The following is a 15,385-nucleotide window of genomic DNA, read 5'->3' as shown; positions in this document are numbered from 1 at the left end:
TTAAAGTAAAATAAAACAGGGTCATGTGTGAAGAAACAAGAATTCTTCTTACTCCAGTTGTATGCATCTGAAGTAAAGAAAAAACAATTTTTTTTAAATAGTCATCAGGGTTGGTTAGAAATGGCTTCTTGAAGTTGGTTAGATTGGACCACAAGTATTGGTGGCATTCATAGACTGAGCAGAGGATTTCCTGGGATAGCAAACTGCTCCAGCAGAGAAAGACTCAGTGGTTGTAGAGAACAAAAGGGATTGGCTTGAGGGGAGTAGAGCAGTCTTTTGTGAGGAAAGTGGGTGGGTTGCTGGGTAGGATGGGTGCTGGTGGAGGAAAGGATAGATAGAATGGGAGACCTAGGCTGAGGCAACTAAGTATACCCAAAGATAAAAGAGCATTACCTGGTGGAAGCTATGTATCCACTACCTGGATACGCTTTACTACGTACTGTCAACTTCAACCAAGTGTAAAGTCAACTTAAATTACTGAGCATAGCACAGCATAAAACATTCATTAGGCAAATGTAGCATGGACTGTAGGAATGATATTTCTTACATTAGCAAAAGAAAATTTTAAGACTTGTTCTAGTTTTAGAAGCAATAATGATCACACTGTCGAAAATGTGGAAAGATAGGGAAAAGCACAAAAAAGAGAAGCAAAATCTCCTGTTTTGCTACCATGCAGAGATAATCATGGGTAACATTTTGGTGTATATATTTCCAGTGTCCGTCTTTGTCTCAGTCTCCACCTTTCTTTGTATTTGCTTCTTTGTTTTTAACAAAAATGATACCATGGAATTGATACTATTCTTTGGCTTTTTTTTTTTTTAAGTTAACAGTATATAGCAACATGATCCAGATAACTATTCTTTTTTATTGTCATTTTAAGACATAGGATGCCTACATATCAGTTTGACAGAATAATTTATTTAATCCTCAGTGGTTGAACATTTGGACTGATTTTCCCTTTTTGGTGGCGGGTGCTGCTTTTTTTTTTTTTTTTTAATTAGTTTTTATTTATTTATGGCTGTGTTGGGTCTTCGTTTCTGTGCGAGGGCTTTCTCTAGTTGTGGCAAGCGGGGACCACTCTTCATCGCGGTGCGCGGGCCTCTCACTATCACGGCCTCTCTTGTTGCGGAGCACAGGCTCCAGACGCGCAGGCTCAGTAATTGTGGCTCACGGGCCCAGTTGCTCCGCGGCATGTGGGATCTTCCCAGACCAGGGCTCGAACCCGTGTCCCCTGCATTGGCAGGCAGATTCTCAACCACTGCGCCACCAGGGAAGCCCCGGTGCTGCTTTTAAAACACTAAAGAAAACATAAGGAAATGTTTACAAATATCCATGCTACTTGCCTTAGTAAAAATTCCAAAAGTGGAAAGGGTAGGAACATTTTTAAAGGTCATGAAGCATTTTGCTGGATTGCTCCAGAAAAATTGTACCAGTTCACACCCTTGCCAAAAGGCTATGTGTCAGTTTTCCTATACTTAATTTATTAATTCTAGCCAATACTAATTATTAATCTTCTCATACATTTGAAAGATTAAGTTATATCATTGTTTTAATTTTTGTTTTTGATACAAATGAAGCTGAACATTTTAAGTAAGATTTTTGGCTGTTTGAATTATTTCTTTCTTGAGTTGTTCACATTTTTGTGTTTTCTTTTTTATTCATCAGAGTTCTTTAAATATTGAAAAAATATTGTCTAGTTGTGATATATGCTGCAAATATTTTTCCCAGTCCATGTTTTGCCTTTCAAATTTGTTTGTGGTGTTTTTTGGTGAACTAAAATATTTGATTTTAAATAGACTTTATTTTTTAGAGCAGTTTTAGGTTTACAGAAAAATTGTGCCCAAAGTGTAGAGGGTCCTCCTATACCGCCTCTCCCTCCCCTTGTCCCCAACCCCAGTTTCTCCTATTGTTAACGTCTTACATTGGTGTGGCTATTTTTAAAATTACAATTGATGAACCTGTATTGATACACTTTTATTAACTAAAGTCCATAGTTTACATTAGAGTTCACTCTTTGTGTTGTACAGTTCTGTGAGTTTTGACAAATGTATATAGTAATGACATGTCTCTACCATTACAGTATCATACAGATAGTTTCACTGTCATAAAAAATCCCCTGTGCTCTACCTATTCATTCTCCCTCTTTTCCCCAAGTCCCTGATAACTACTGATCTTTTTACTGTCTCTATGGTTTTGCCTTTTCCATACTGTTATATACTAACTGGAATCATACCATGTGTGGCTTTTTCAGACTGGCTCCTTTCACTTAGTGACATGCATTTAAGTTTTCTCTGTGTCCTTTCATAGCTTGATAGCTCATTTCTTTTTATCACTAAATAGAACTCTGTTGTATGGCTGTACTACAGTTTCTTTATCCATTCACCTATTAAAAGACATCTTGATTGCTTCCAAGTTTTGGCAGCTATGAATAAGACTGCTATAAATATTCATGTGCATGTTTCTGACATAAGTTTCTGACTCATTTGGGTAAATACCTAGGATCTCAATTGCTAGACTGTATGGTCAGCCTATGTTTAGCTTTACAAGAAACTGCCAAATTGTCTTCTGAAGTGACTGTACCATTTTGCATTCCCACCAGCAATGAATGAGAGTTTTTATTGTTCCACATCTTCTCCAGCATTTGGTGTTTTGTTTTGAATTGGTGTGTCATGGTATCTCATTGTCATTTTAATTTGCAAATTCCTAATGACATATGATGTTGAGCATGTTTTCATCTGTTTATTTGCCATTTGCATATCTCTTTAGTGAAGTGTCTATTTAGATCTTTTGCTAATTTTGTAAAGTTATTTTCTTATTGTTGAGTTTCAAGGGTTCTTTGTATATTTTGAATACAGGTCCTTTATCAAAAGTATTTAATTTTCATATAGTCAAAACAGTTTATTTTCTGGCTCTGTCTTTGGTATGTCTTTAAAGCCTTCTTTCCCCTTAAATTATAAATATTCACTTGCATTTTTCTTTCAGTAATTTTATGATTTCATTTTGAGATGTTTGTATCTGGAAGTCTCAAATTTTGAGGAAGAGATGATTTCATTTTTCCCTCCATTTAAATCCACTTAGATATAATTGCTTTGCCTACTTTTGACAACCGTGCAATGGAAAACTGGGGACTGTTGATGTTTGATGAGTCATTATTGTTGCTGCAACCAAAGGATAAACTAACAGAAAAAAAGACTGTGATCTCCTATATTGTCTCCCACGAGATTGGACATCAGGCATGTGGTAAAACGTTCTTTCTTATTTCACATGAAGATATTCTCCAGCTGCTGTACCAAAAGTAGCGACCCCCCCCCCCAAACCCTGCTGTACACCAAAGTTTAAAAATTATTTGAAAAGTGGGTCGCTGAAAGAAAACAAGGAAGGATCTGTGTAATCAGATCCTGGGTGGATTTGAACTACTGGTGATAAATCACAGTGATGAGAACTTAAAGAACATTCGCAGGTCATATATTTATATCCAAAGAGTAACTGTGTTCCACAAAGTTCTCTTCAGGAAAAGTAAGCCAGGCAGAGCTATGATTATTTTCTTTCCATTCCATCTTAAACTAGAGATATTCAAAAAAGTCACTGCAAGATATCCACATTTCATTAGCAGATTGTTACAAACTTTTTTTTTTTTTTTTTGAGAGAAGTTACAAGTTAAAGGATTATAGTCAATATACTAGTGTCAGTGAGGTGAGCAGTAATTAATCCTGGAGCTGCATCCCCAAAGGTGATGTAAACAGGATTTATTTCATTAGATCTATATGCTTTTATGCTGTGATTTTAGAAGTTTAGTTATTTGATTTGATGGAGATTCTCACATCTGCATTTTGACCTTTATAAATCAAGTTCGTCAAGAAAGAAGTCATCTAAACTATGAAATTGTTATCTTTTTGTTATATGGACTCCTAAGAAGTTTTGGAGAAGAGTGATTTACTGGGATTGAATAACACCCTGTTACACAGTCAACACATACTTTCACAAGTTTTGATCAGTCACCCAAAGTGTCATTTTTTTTTTATTATAGCCTAAATGACACATTGTTTTGGAATACAGGCTGCTATTAGTACGTCACAGCTGTTATATAAGGATTTGGTTAAATACCAGGATGTGGATTTGTTGGTTTTGGAAATTATTGTGTTTTTCTTTCCTGATTCTGTTTATCATCTGTTTGACACTTTCTTTCTGTTAAGCTCAAATAGAAAATAATTATAGTTGTACCACTTTGCAGAACATATGAATACTTGAGTGATTTTTACATGGTGCAGATCAAATCATGTCCTGAAAACACAATCACTGCTTACAGCAAGATCCTAATGTAGTCTGTTTAGAGTATAAGATTCTGTAATTAGTAGGTGCTAAGTAAACTTTCAGGACTTCTGCTTTAACTTAACTTTGGGGCAAAGTGGACAATTTGAGAACTGCTACTCTAGCTTAACTTATTTTTTAACATCACAATTTTAAAACAAAAATTGCTTTCAGTCATTGGATGTGAAATGATTATTTTAGAAGACATGCATGACTGACATCTCTTCATGTTAAAACAACAACGTCATTTTGGGGTCCTGTTTTCAAGTTTATCATTGACAGCAAAAAGCATTTAATTTTGTCTTTGACCTTACATTTATTTCACATGCAATTACAATAAATATTACTTAAATTGAATTTAAGAATTTTTTTTCCCCAACTCCAAAAGTGGTTTGGAAACTTGGTTACCATGAATTGGTGGAACAATATCTGGCTCAATGAAGGTTTTGCATCTTATTTTGAGTTTGGAGTAATTAACTACTTCAATCCTAAACTCCCAAGGGTAAGTAGTTTGTTAATTATAATTTTTTTCCCTTAATTATAAAAGTAATGCATGTTTATTGTTGAAAGTGTGTAAAATACAGAAAAATAAAAGGAATATTAAATTATCTGTAATACCAGAGATGATCAATTTTATCTTTTTGGTATGTTTTCTTTTTCCAGACTTTTATTATTATGAATATTCCTAAAAGAGAATTACACAGAAATGTGTAATACCCTTTCTACTTCATACTATATCAAGAGCATTTTCACAAATCATTAAATCATTTTTGAAAACATGATTTTTAAGGGTTGCCTAATATTTTATCATATCACCTTATAAGGTGTATCTATGTAATATTTCCCTACTATAAGATTTTAGGTTATTTTCATTTATTTCTACCTAGACTAAATTTTAAAGCGCTTGTAATCAGTAGTCTATGGCTTTAATGATAAGAATATGCTATATTATATATTATAAATATTATATATTATGTTACATATAATACAGCTGATATTACATATAATACTAATAGCTGATATTGTATCTATTATAGCTGATATTCTTTTGCTGTTTTGAGTAAATAGTAGTATAGAAAAATAAACTTATGGATATGCAAATCTGATTATTTCAACTGTAAGTTATGTTTCTAATATTTTATTTAGAGTAATTAGGTAGTGCTTTCAGAATGGCATGATAAAGCCAAATTGACTTTATTTGATTTAGGTGTTTAAATGTTTAGACTTAATACCATCTTTTGACACAGACCTCACTTTTTCACTCCGAGCCAGGGGTCCTTTCTCCCCCTCTGTTCCTGCGTCCTGCCTCCTGCCTCCTGCCATCCCCCTGATGCTCAGAGCTGCTCTTTCTGCTGCCCTTTGCCAGCCTCTCTCTCATCTCCCCTCCCAAGTGTTTCCAAGGCTCAGTTTTTGGCCTCTTTCCTCCCTTCCCTACCCTCGCTCATTCAGAGTACATTGACATTTGAAATGCTGATCTCCACTAGCCAGATCTTCTTTACAGGCTAAATTTATTCACTTTGAAGGAGAGTCTAAGATTGTGTTCTTTCTATTATATTGGTTGTAAATTTTCCCTCTATGAAAGGAAGGAGATGGTAGGTAGATATTTGGTTTTTGTTGACTAAAAAGTTGGCAGAATAAAAAGTTGACAGACCTCTCTTGGCACCCCAGAAACTTAAAAAAAAAAAATCCTTTTTTACCTGTTTGTGAAATTGTAGTTTCTGGGAAGCACTGATGTAGCAGCCTCTTACTGCCCCAGTTCCATGCCACCCACTCTGCCCTTTGCAAACATCCTATAAAATGCCCACCATCACATAGTCCGGCCATTCTGCAGTACCTCTGCTCTTCCTCCCCTGGATTGGACATCATGATATAGATCAGCAGAATGAAGTATTGAAAAGTTAATTGACTCGCCCAAGGTCATTTGCCTGATTGAGGCAGAACTGTGATTACATTCCAGTTACCTGGGTCTAGTCTGAAGATGAGGATAATGATGATAATAACAATAATACTGTATTTACCATTCACTGAGTACTTAGGATTTATCTGCCTGGTAGTGTAAGTTCTATACATATATCATCTTACTCAATCTTCAAAATAATCCTATGAGTATAGTTGTTATCTTTTCTATTTTCTATTGAGGAAACTGAGGCATAGAAGCATTAAGTAAGTTGTTCAAGGTCTCACAGTTATTAAAGGTCAGAGATGAGAGTCAGTTTCAGGTTTCTCTAACTGCAAAGCCCATGCCTTTAACCACTGTGCTCTGCAGAGAAAACACCTGGGAGTGTTCTCGTTCTCAAGGAGCTTATGGTGTGTGTGTATATGTTCATTATATGACTCTTTTCATATACATAAACTTTATACACATACAGTAAATCTCAGTTGTCTTCAGTAGTCCTTTCCGTATACTCTATACCTACAAAATTGTTTATATCTCTCTTTTATAAAGTAGCATCTACACATGGTTAGTGTCATCTATAACTGTTTTTGAAAGCATTTGGTTGTATTCCAAATTAACTCTGTGCTGAGAGTAAATATGGAAAGAAATTGCATTCCCATAAAACAATTAGATTCACCTTGTATGTCCTTAATTGAATAGACTATACTATCAACATCAGTCAGTTACCTCTTAATGCAACTAAAATGGCTAAGGTATTACCATAACTGGAAACAGTGACGAAAACATATTACTAATGTTTTTGAAGCTAAGATGGTAAGATTATCCTCTCTTTTACCATTTAGTTATTTCTTTTTATCATTGATTCTTTTTTTGTTTGTTTTATTTATTTTTCTATACAGCACATTCTTATTAGTTATCCATTTTATACATATTGGTGTATATATGTCGATCCCAAACTCCAAATTCGTCACACCACCACCTCCACCCCCTCTGCTTTCCCCCCTGGGTGTCCATACATTTGTTCTCTGCATTTCTGTCTCAGTTTCTGCCCTGCAAACAGGTTCATCTGTACCATTTTTCTAGGTTCTACATATATACGTTAATATACGATATTTGTTTTACTCTTTCTGACTTACTTCACTCTGTATGACAGTCTCTAGATTCATCCACGTCTCTACAAATGACCCAATTTCATTCCTTTTTGTGGCTGAGTAATATTGCATTGTATATATGTACCACATCTTCTTTATCCATTTGTCTGTCGATGGGCATTTAGGTTGCTTCCATGACCTGGCTATTGCAAATACTGCTGCAATGAACATTGGGGTGCATGTGTCTTTTTGAATTGTGCTTTTCTCTGGGTATATGCCCAGTAGTGGGATTGCTGGGTCATATGGAAATTCTATTTTTAATTTTTTAAGGAACCTCCATACTGTTCTCCATAGTGGCTGTATCAATTTACATTCCCACCAACAGTGCAAGAGGGTTCCCTTTTCTCTACACCCTCTCCAGCATTTGTTGTTTGTAGATTTTCTGATGATGCCCATTCTAACTGGTGTGAGGTGATACCTCGTAGTTTTGATTTGCATTTCTCTAATAATTAGTGATGTTGAGCAGCTTTTCATGTGCTTCTTGGCCATCTGTATGTCTTCTTTGGAGAAATGTCTATTTAGGTCTTCTGCCCATTTTTGGATTGGGTTGTTTGTTTTTTTAATATTGAGCTACATGAGCTGTTTATATATTTTAGAGATTAATCCTTTGTCCATTGATTCGTTTGCAAATATTTTCCCCCATTCTGAGGGCTGTCTTTTTGTCTTGTTTGTAGTTTCCTTTGCTGTGCAAAAGCTTTTAAGTTTCATTAGGTCCCATTTGTTTATTTTTGTTTTTATTTCCATTACTCTAGGAGGTCGGTCAAAAAAGATCTTGCTGGGATTTATGTCAAAGAGTGTTCTTCCTATGTTTTCCTCTAGGAGTTTTATAGTGTCCAGTCTTACATTTAAGTCTCTAATCCATTTTGAGTTTATTTTTGTGTATGGTGTTAGGGAGTGTTCTAATTTCATTCTTTTACATGTAGCTGTCCAATTTTCCCAGCAGCACTTATTGAAGAGACTGTCTTTTCTCCATTGTATATCCTTGCCTCCTTTGTCATAGATTAGTTGACCATAGATGCGTGGGTTTATCTCTGGGCTTTCTATCTTGTTCCATTGATCTATATCTCTATTTTTGTGCCAGTACCATATTGTCTTGATGATTGTAGCTTTGTAGTGTAGTCTGAAGTCAGGAAGTCTGATTCCTCCAGCTCTGTTTTTTTCCCTCAAGACTGCTTTTGCTATTCGGGGCCTTTTGTGTCTCCATACAAATTTTAAGACTTTTTGTTCTAGTTCTGTAAAAAATGCCATTGGTAATTTGATAAGGATTGCATTGAATCCGTAGATTGCTTTGGGTAGTATAGTCATTTTCACAATATTGATTCTTCTAATCCAAGAACATGGTATATCTCTCCATCTGTTGGTATCATCTTTAATTTCTTTCATCAGTGTCTTATAGTTTTCTGCATACAGGTTTTTGTCTCCCTAGGTAGGTTTATTCCTAGGTATTTTATTCTTTTTGTTGCAGTGGTAAATGGGAGTGTTTCCTTAATTTCTCTTTCAGATTTTTCATCATTAGTGTATAGGAATGCAAGAGATTTCTGTGCATTAATTTTGTATCCTACAACTTTACCAAATTCATTGATTAGCTCTAGTAATTTTCTGGTGGCATCTTTGGGACTCTCTGTGTATAGTATCATGTCATCTCCAAACAGTGACAGTTTTACTTCTTCTTTTCCAATTTGGATTCCTTTTATTTCTTTTTCTTCTCTGATTTCCATGGCTAGGACTTCCAAAACTATGTTGAATAATAGTGGTGAGAGTGGACATCCTTGTCTTTTTCCTGATCTTAGAGGAAATGGTTTCAGTTTTTCACCATTGAGAGTGATGTTTGCTGTGGTTTTGTTGTATATGGCCTTTATTATATTGAGGTAGGTTCCCTCCATGCCCACTTTCTGGAGAGTTTTTACCATAAATGGGTGTTGAATTTTGTCAAAAGCTTTTTCTGCATCTATTGAGATGATCATATGGTTTTTATTCTTCAGTTTGTTAATATGGTGTAACACATTGATTGATGTGCGTATATTGAAGAATCCTTGCATCCCTAAGATAAATCCCACTTGATCATTGTGTATGATCCTTTTAATGTGCTGTTGGATTCTGTTTGCTAGTATTTTTTTGAGGATTTTTTCATCTATGTTCATCAGTGATAGTGGTCTGTAATTTTCTTTTTTTGTAGTATCTTTGTCTGGTTTTGGTATCAGGGTGATGGTGGCCTCATAGAATGAGTTTGGGAGTGTTCCTTCCTCTGCAATTTCTTGGAAGAGTTTGAGAAGGATGGGTGTTAGCTCTTCTCTAAATGTTTGATAGAATTCACCTGTGAAGCCATCTGGTCCTGGACTTTTGTTTGTTGGAAGATTTTTAATCACAGTTTCAATTTCATTACTTGTGATTGGTCTGTTCATATTTTCTATTTCTTCCTGGTTCAGTCTTGGAAGGTTATACCTTTCTAAGAATTTGTCCATTTCTTCCAGGTTGTCCATTTTATTGGCATAGAGTTGCTTATAGTAGTCTCTTTTGGTGCTTTGTATTTCTGCAGTGTCTGTTGTAACTTCTCCTTTTTCATTTCTAATTTATTGATTTGAGTCCTCTCCCCCTTTTTCTTGATGAGTCTGGCTATGGCTTATCAATTTTGTTTATCTTCTCAAAGAACCAGCTTTTTAATTTTATTGATCTTTGCTCTTGTTTTCTTTATTTCTATTTCATTTATTTCTGCTCTGATCTTTATGACTTCTTTCCTTCTACTAACTTTGGATTTTGTTTCTTCTTCTTTCTCTAGTTCCTTTTACGTGTAAGGTTAGATTGTTTATTTGAGATTTTTCTTGTTTCTTGAAGTAGGCTTGTATTGCTATATACTTCCCTCTTAGAATGGCTTTTGCTGCATCCCATAGGTTTTGGATTGTCGTGTTTTCATTGTCATTTGTCTCTAGGTATTTTTTGATTTCCTCTTTGATTTCTTCAGTGATATCTTGGTTACTTAGTAACGTATTGTTTAGCTTCCATGTGTTTGTGTTATTTACGTTTTTTTCCCTGTAATTGATTTCTAATCTCATAGCGTTGTGGTCTGAAAAGATGCTTGATATGTTTTCAATTTTCTTAAATTTACTGAGGCTTGATTTGTGACCCAAGATGTGAGGTATCCTGGAGAATGTTCCATGCACACTTGAGAATAAAGTGTAATCTGCTGTTTTTGGATGGAATGTTCTATAAATATCAATTAAATCTATCTGATCTATTGTGTCACTTAAAGCTTGTGTTTCCTTAGTAATTTTCATTTTGGATGATCTGTCCATTGGTGTAAGTGAGGTGTTAAAGTCCCCCACTATTATTGTGTTACTGTCGATTTCCTCTTTTATAGCTGTTAGCAGTTGCCTTATGTATTAAGGTGCTCCTATGTTGGGAGCCTATATATTTATAATTGTTACATCTTCTTCTTGGATTGATCCCTTCATCATTGCGTAGTGTCCTTCCTTGTCTCTTGTAACATTCTTTATTTTAAAGTTTATTTTATCTGATATGAATATTGCTACTCCAGCTTTCGTTTCATTTCCATTTGCATGGAATATCTTTTTCCATCCCCTCACTTTCAGTCTGTATGTGTCCCTAGGTCTGAAGTGGGTCTCTGTAGACAGCATACATATGGGTCTTGTTTTTGTATCCATTCAGCGAGCCTGTGTATTTTGGTTGGAGCATTTAATCCATTCACGTTTAAGGTAATTATTGATATGTATGTTCCTATTACCATTTTCTTAATTGTTTTGGGTTTGTTTTTCTAGGTCCTTTTCTTCTCTTGTGTTTCCCACTTAGAGAAGTTCCTTTAGCATTTGTTGTACAGCTGCTTTGGTGGTGCTTAATTCTCTTAGCTTTTGCTTGCCTGTAAAACTTTTGATTTCTGCATCGAATCTGAATAAGATCCTTGCCGGGTAGAGTAATCTTGGTTGTAGGTTCTTCCCTTTCATCACTTTAAATGTGTCATGCCACTCCCTTCTGGCTTGTAGAGTTTTTGCTGAGAAATCAGCTGTTAACCTTATGGGAGTTCCCTTGTATGTTATTTGTCGTTTTTCCCTTGCTGCTTTCAATAGTTTTTCTTTGTCTTTAGTTTTTGCTAGTTTGATTACTTTGTGTCTCGGTGTGTTTCTCCTTGGGTTTATTCTGTATGGGACTCTGTGCATTTCCTGGACTTGGGTAGCTATTTCCTTTCCCATGTCAGGGAAGTTTTCGACTATAATCTCTTCAAATATTTTCTCTGGTCCTTTCTCTCTCTCTTCTCCTTCTGGGACCCCTATAATGTGAATGTTGTTTAATGTTGTCCCAGAGGTCTCTTAGGCTGTCTTCATTTCTTTTCATTCTTTTTTCTTTATTCTGTTCCACAGCAGTGAATTCCACCATTCTGTCTTCCAGGTCACTTATCCATTCTTCTGCCTCAGTTTTTCTGCTATTGATTCCTTCTAGTGTATTTTTCATTTCAGTTATTGTATTGTTCATCTCTGTTTGTTTGTTCTTTAATTCTTCTAGGTCTTCGTTAAACATTTCTTGCATCTTCTCGATCCTTGCCTCCATTCTTTTTCCAAGGTCCTGGATCATCTTCACTCTCATTATTCTGAATTCTTTTTTGGGAAGGTTGCCTATCTCCACTTCATTTAGTTGTTTTTCTGGGGTTTTATCTTGTTCCTTCATCTGGTACATAGCTCTCTGCCTTTTCATCTTGTCCATCTTTCTGTGAATGTGGTTTTCGTTCCACAGGCTGCAGGATTGTAGTTATTCTTACTTCTGCTCTCTGCCCTCTGGTGGATGAGGCTATCTACGAGGCTTGAGCAAGTTTCCTAATGGGAGGGACTGGTGGTGGGTAGAGCTGGCTGTTGCTCTGGTGAGCAGAGCTCAGTAAAACTTTAATCTGCTTGTCTGCTGATGGGTCAGGCTGGGTTCTCTCCCTGTTGGTTATTTGGCCTGAGGCAACCCAATACTGGAGCCTACCCGGCTCTTTGGTGGGGCTGATAGTGGACTCTGGGAAGGCTCACACCAAGCAGTACTTCCCAGAATCTCTGTCACCAGTGTCCTTGTCCTCACAGTGAGACACAGCCACCCCTTGCCTCTGCAGGAGACCCTCCAACACTAGCAGGTAGGTCTGGTTCAGTCTCCTATGGGGTCACGGCTCCTTCCCCTGGGTCCCGGTGTGCACACTACTTTGTGTGTGCCTTCCAAGAGTGGAGTCTCTGTTTCCCCCAGTCCTGTTGAAGTCCTGCAATCAAATTCTGCTAGCCTTCAAAGTCTGATTCTCTAGGAATTCCTCCTCCCGTTGCCAGACCCCCAGATTGGGAAGCCTGACATGGGGCTCAGAACCTTCACTCCAGTGGGTGGACTTCTGTGGTATAAGTGTTCGCCAGTTTGTGAGTCACCCACCCAGCAGTTATGGGATTTGATTTTATTGTGATTGTGCCCCTCTTACCGTCTCATTGTGGCTTCTCCTTTGTCTTTGGATGTGGGGTATCTTTTTTGGTGAGTTCCAATGTCTTCCTGTCGATGATTGTTCAGCAGTTAATTGTGATTCTGGTGCTCTTGCAAGAGGGAGTGAGAGCACGTCCTTCTACTCCGCCATCTTGAACCAATGTCCCCTTATCATTGATTCTTAATCACTCTTTTCTGAGTGTACATTTCTCAATCCCATGTAGAGCTGAGTGAAATATAACCCTTGCCAGAAGAGTATCAGATCCTGGAGCTTGAGAATATTGCCATGAGCTTTGTTTTTTAAAAGCTTAAGGCCCTGTTTCAATGATCTTTGAGAGATCAAATCTTTGGCTTCCTTTTAATCTAGTCATTGGATTGAAATTGAGTAAAGAGCATCACAGAACCATATGCAGAAACAGATTTCCATTTTTTCTAACTGGTCTAATTTCAGCTGAAAATTATTAAAGTACGAGATGAATGGGTCATGGTCAAGGATCCAGAACATTTCAATTGGTTTCTTGATCTCTGAAGCTCCAGCTCTGACATTGCTACTCACTGACGTTTTTCCGCCCCTCTTCTGCCTGGTCCAAGGAAGCAGCAGTTTCGGTGGAGGGAAAGGGCACATAAGGGCCTTGCAGCCTGTCAGATCTCGCTATGTTTTTATGATCACTGTAAGCTGAGGCAAGTAGCTGAACATTTCTGAGTTTTCGTTCCTCATTTGTAAAATAAGTTTTATACAGTCATTCAATAGATTATTGAGTATCTAACAGGCACTGTTGTGACAGCCACCATTTTACTAAGCACTCATCATATGTTTATAGAGTACTGTGCAAGTACATTATCTGACTCAAGCCTCCAAACAACTCTGAAGAAATAATAATAATAATATAATCACAGTAGTGGTTAACCCTTACTGAGCGTGCTCTATTTGCCAGTCACAGTGCTAAAAATTTTATGTAAATTAATTTAGACCTGATAATAATCCAGTGAGGACAGTGTTGCTTCCTGCATTTTCAGAGGTGAAACTGAGTTTCAGAGTGATGAAATTGGTTGCCTTTTATGAGTCATACAACTCCTAAGAGGCTGCAGTAGGATTCAAACCCAGGCAGCTCAACTCCAAAGCCTGTGCTTTTAACCACAATGATATTCCATACAAATTTATTATCATAAATACTGTTATATTTCTTAGGATAATAGTAGATTTAATAGAACAGGTTTTGTTCTCTGGGATCTCACAGCTTGCAGGAAGAAAGTGATGGTGAGTGTCTAGACTCACTTTATCCAATCACTGTATGCAGTAGCTAGATAATGTTTTTTTAAAAGCTGGTATCACTTTTTACGTAGAGTTTCCCTTCAGGAGTGGAACAAGCTGGGATGAGCATCACCTTATGGGAGGCCCAGAGTAGAAAAACCTGAGGGATGTTGAGGAAGAGGTGTTCGTCTCATTAGTCACAGTTATCTTGTGTGATTCTGATGAAACCAAGAAGATTATGTAAAACCTTATACCAGGCAAGCAGAAGAGAGACAAACAATCCATTCTGAGAGAGAAAACCCCCACAAAATATGGAAAACGCTATATGTACAAAAGTGTTCATTAATATATTTTTCATAACTGCAAAACAAAACTGGAAGCAACTTAAATGCCTAACTAATAGGGAAATGATTGTCAACTATGGTCCATCGACATTATGGGGTATTTTGCAGCTGTGTATTTATTTATTTTAATGTTTTGCTTTTGCAAAAGTTGTATCTGCAGTACTTTGAAAAGAAGAAAATCATCTGTGATTTGACCACCCTGTGATAACCATGATTAAGGTTTGGTTTATTTCTTTCCAAATTATGTTTATTTCACTTACAATGCAGTGGCCATTATTAGGAATAGTTACAAAGATAAGACAGCAAAATTTCTAAATGAATACTATAATAAGTAAATTAAAAAGCTTGTTTTTACAAATATGAGAATAAATAAATAGATAGGAAAAAAGATTGGAAAGAGCTGGACTAAACATTCTAATGGGAGTTATTGTAGGGTGTGGGCTTATGGGTGTTTTTTATTTTTGCTATTTTCTTCATTGTGTTATGGGTCAACAGTGCACACTCTCAAGAGCTCTTGGGTGTTAAATTAGTAAAATCTATACTTAATGAATAAGGTCAGACTTAGGCAGATGTCTCCTCTAAATCCTTGCTTCTCAAAGTGTGATTCTCAAACTAGCAACATCAGCATCACCTGGTAGTTTATTAGAAATACAGTCCCCAGCCCAGACCAACTGTTAGAATATGAGTTTGACAAAATCCCCAGGGGATCCTTATTGACATTAAAGTTTGACATGCATTGCCCTAAATGACAGGCTTTCTCATTTGGGGAAGAGCAGAGTTTGATGATAGCTTAACCAAAGTATTAATAAATCTAAACATAATGTGCTAATAGGAGAGGGTTGATTGGAACATTGGCAAATGGAAGTGGGGCAGAGTTTGAAAATTTATCTGACACTGCTGAGGAGTGAGAGGGTCAACTTGGGGACCCCAGCAAGAGTCACTAGGGAGCTGAGACTTCATGTAGATTACCAAGTGCTCGCCCGGCTCTCCA

At 36.6% G+C, this 15,385-nt stretch overlaps 1 protein-coding gene across 3 annotated transcripts in view; it reads left to right on the top strand.

Annotated features, from left to right (window-relative positions):
* The window catches only part of LVRN (laeverin), a 166,296-nt gene that overhangs the window by 124,739 nt on the left and 26,172 nt on the right, over window positions 1–15,385 (top strand). For all 3 annotated transcript variants that reach the window (XM_082455737.1, XM_082455738.1, XM_082455736.1), the window contains 2 exons: window positions 3,079–3,233; window positions 4,697–4,810. In XM_082455737.1, coding sequence (XP_082311863.1) covers window positions 3,079–3,233; window positions 4,697–4,810 — 269 coding nt within the window. The remainder of the gene's footprint in view (window positions 1–3,078; window positions 3,234–4,696; window positions 4,811–15,385) is intronic.

Source organism: Balaenoptera physalus (genome assembly GCF_965194825.1).
Source record: "Balaenoptera physalus genome assembly, chromosome: 3".
NCBI classification, from domain to species: Eukaryota; Metazoa; Chordata; class Mammalia; order Artiodactyla; family Balaenopteridae; genus Balaenoptera; species Balaenoptera physalus.
Note: the sequence above shows the minus strand (reverse complement) of the source record. Positions and strands in the feature narration are given on the sequence as shown.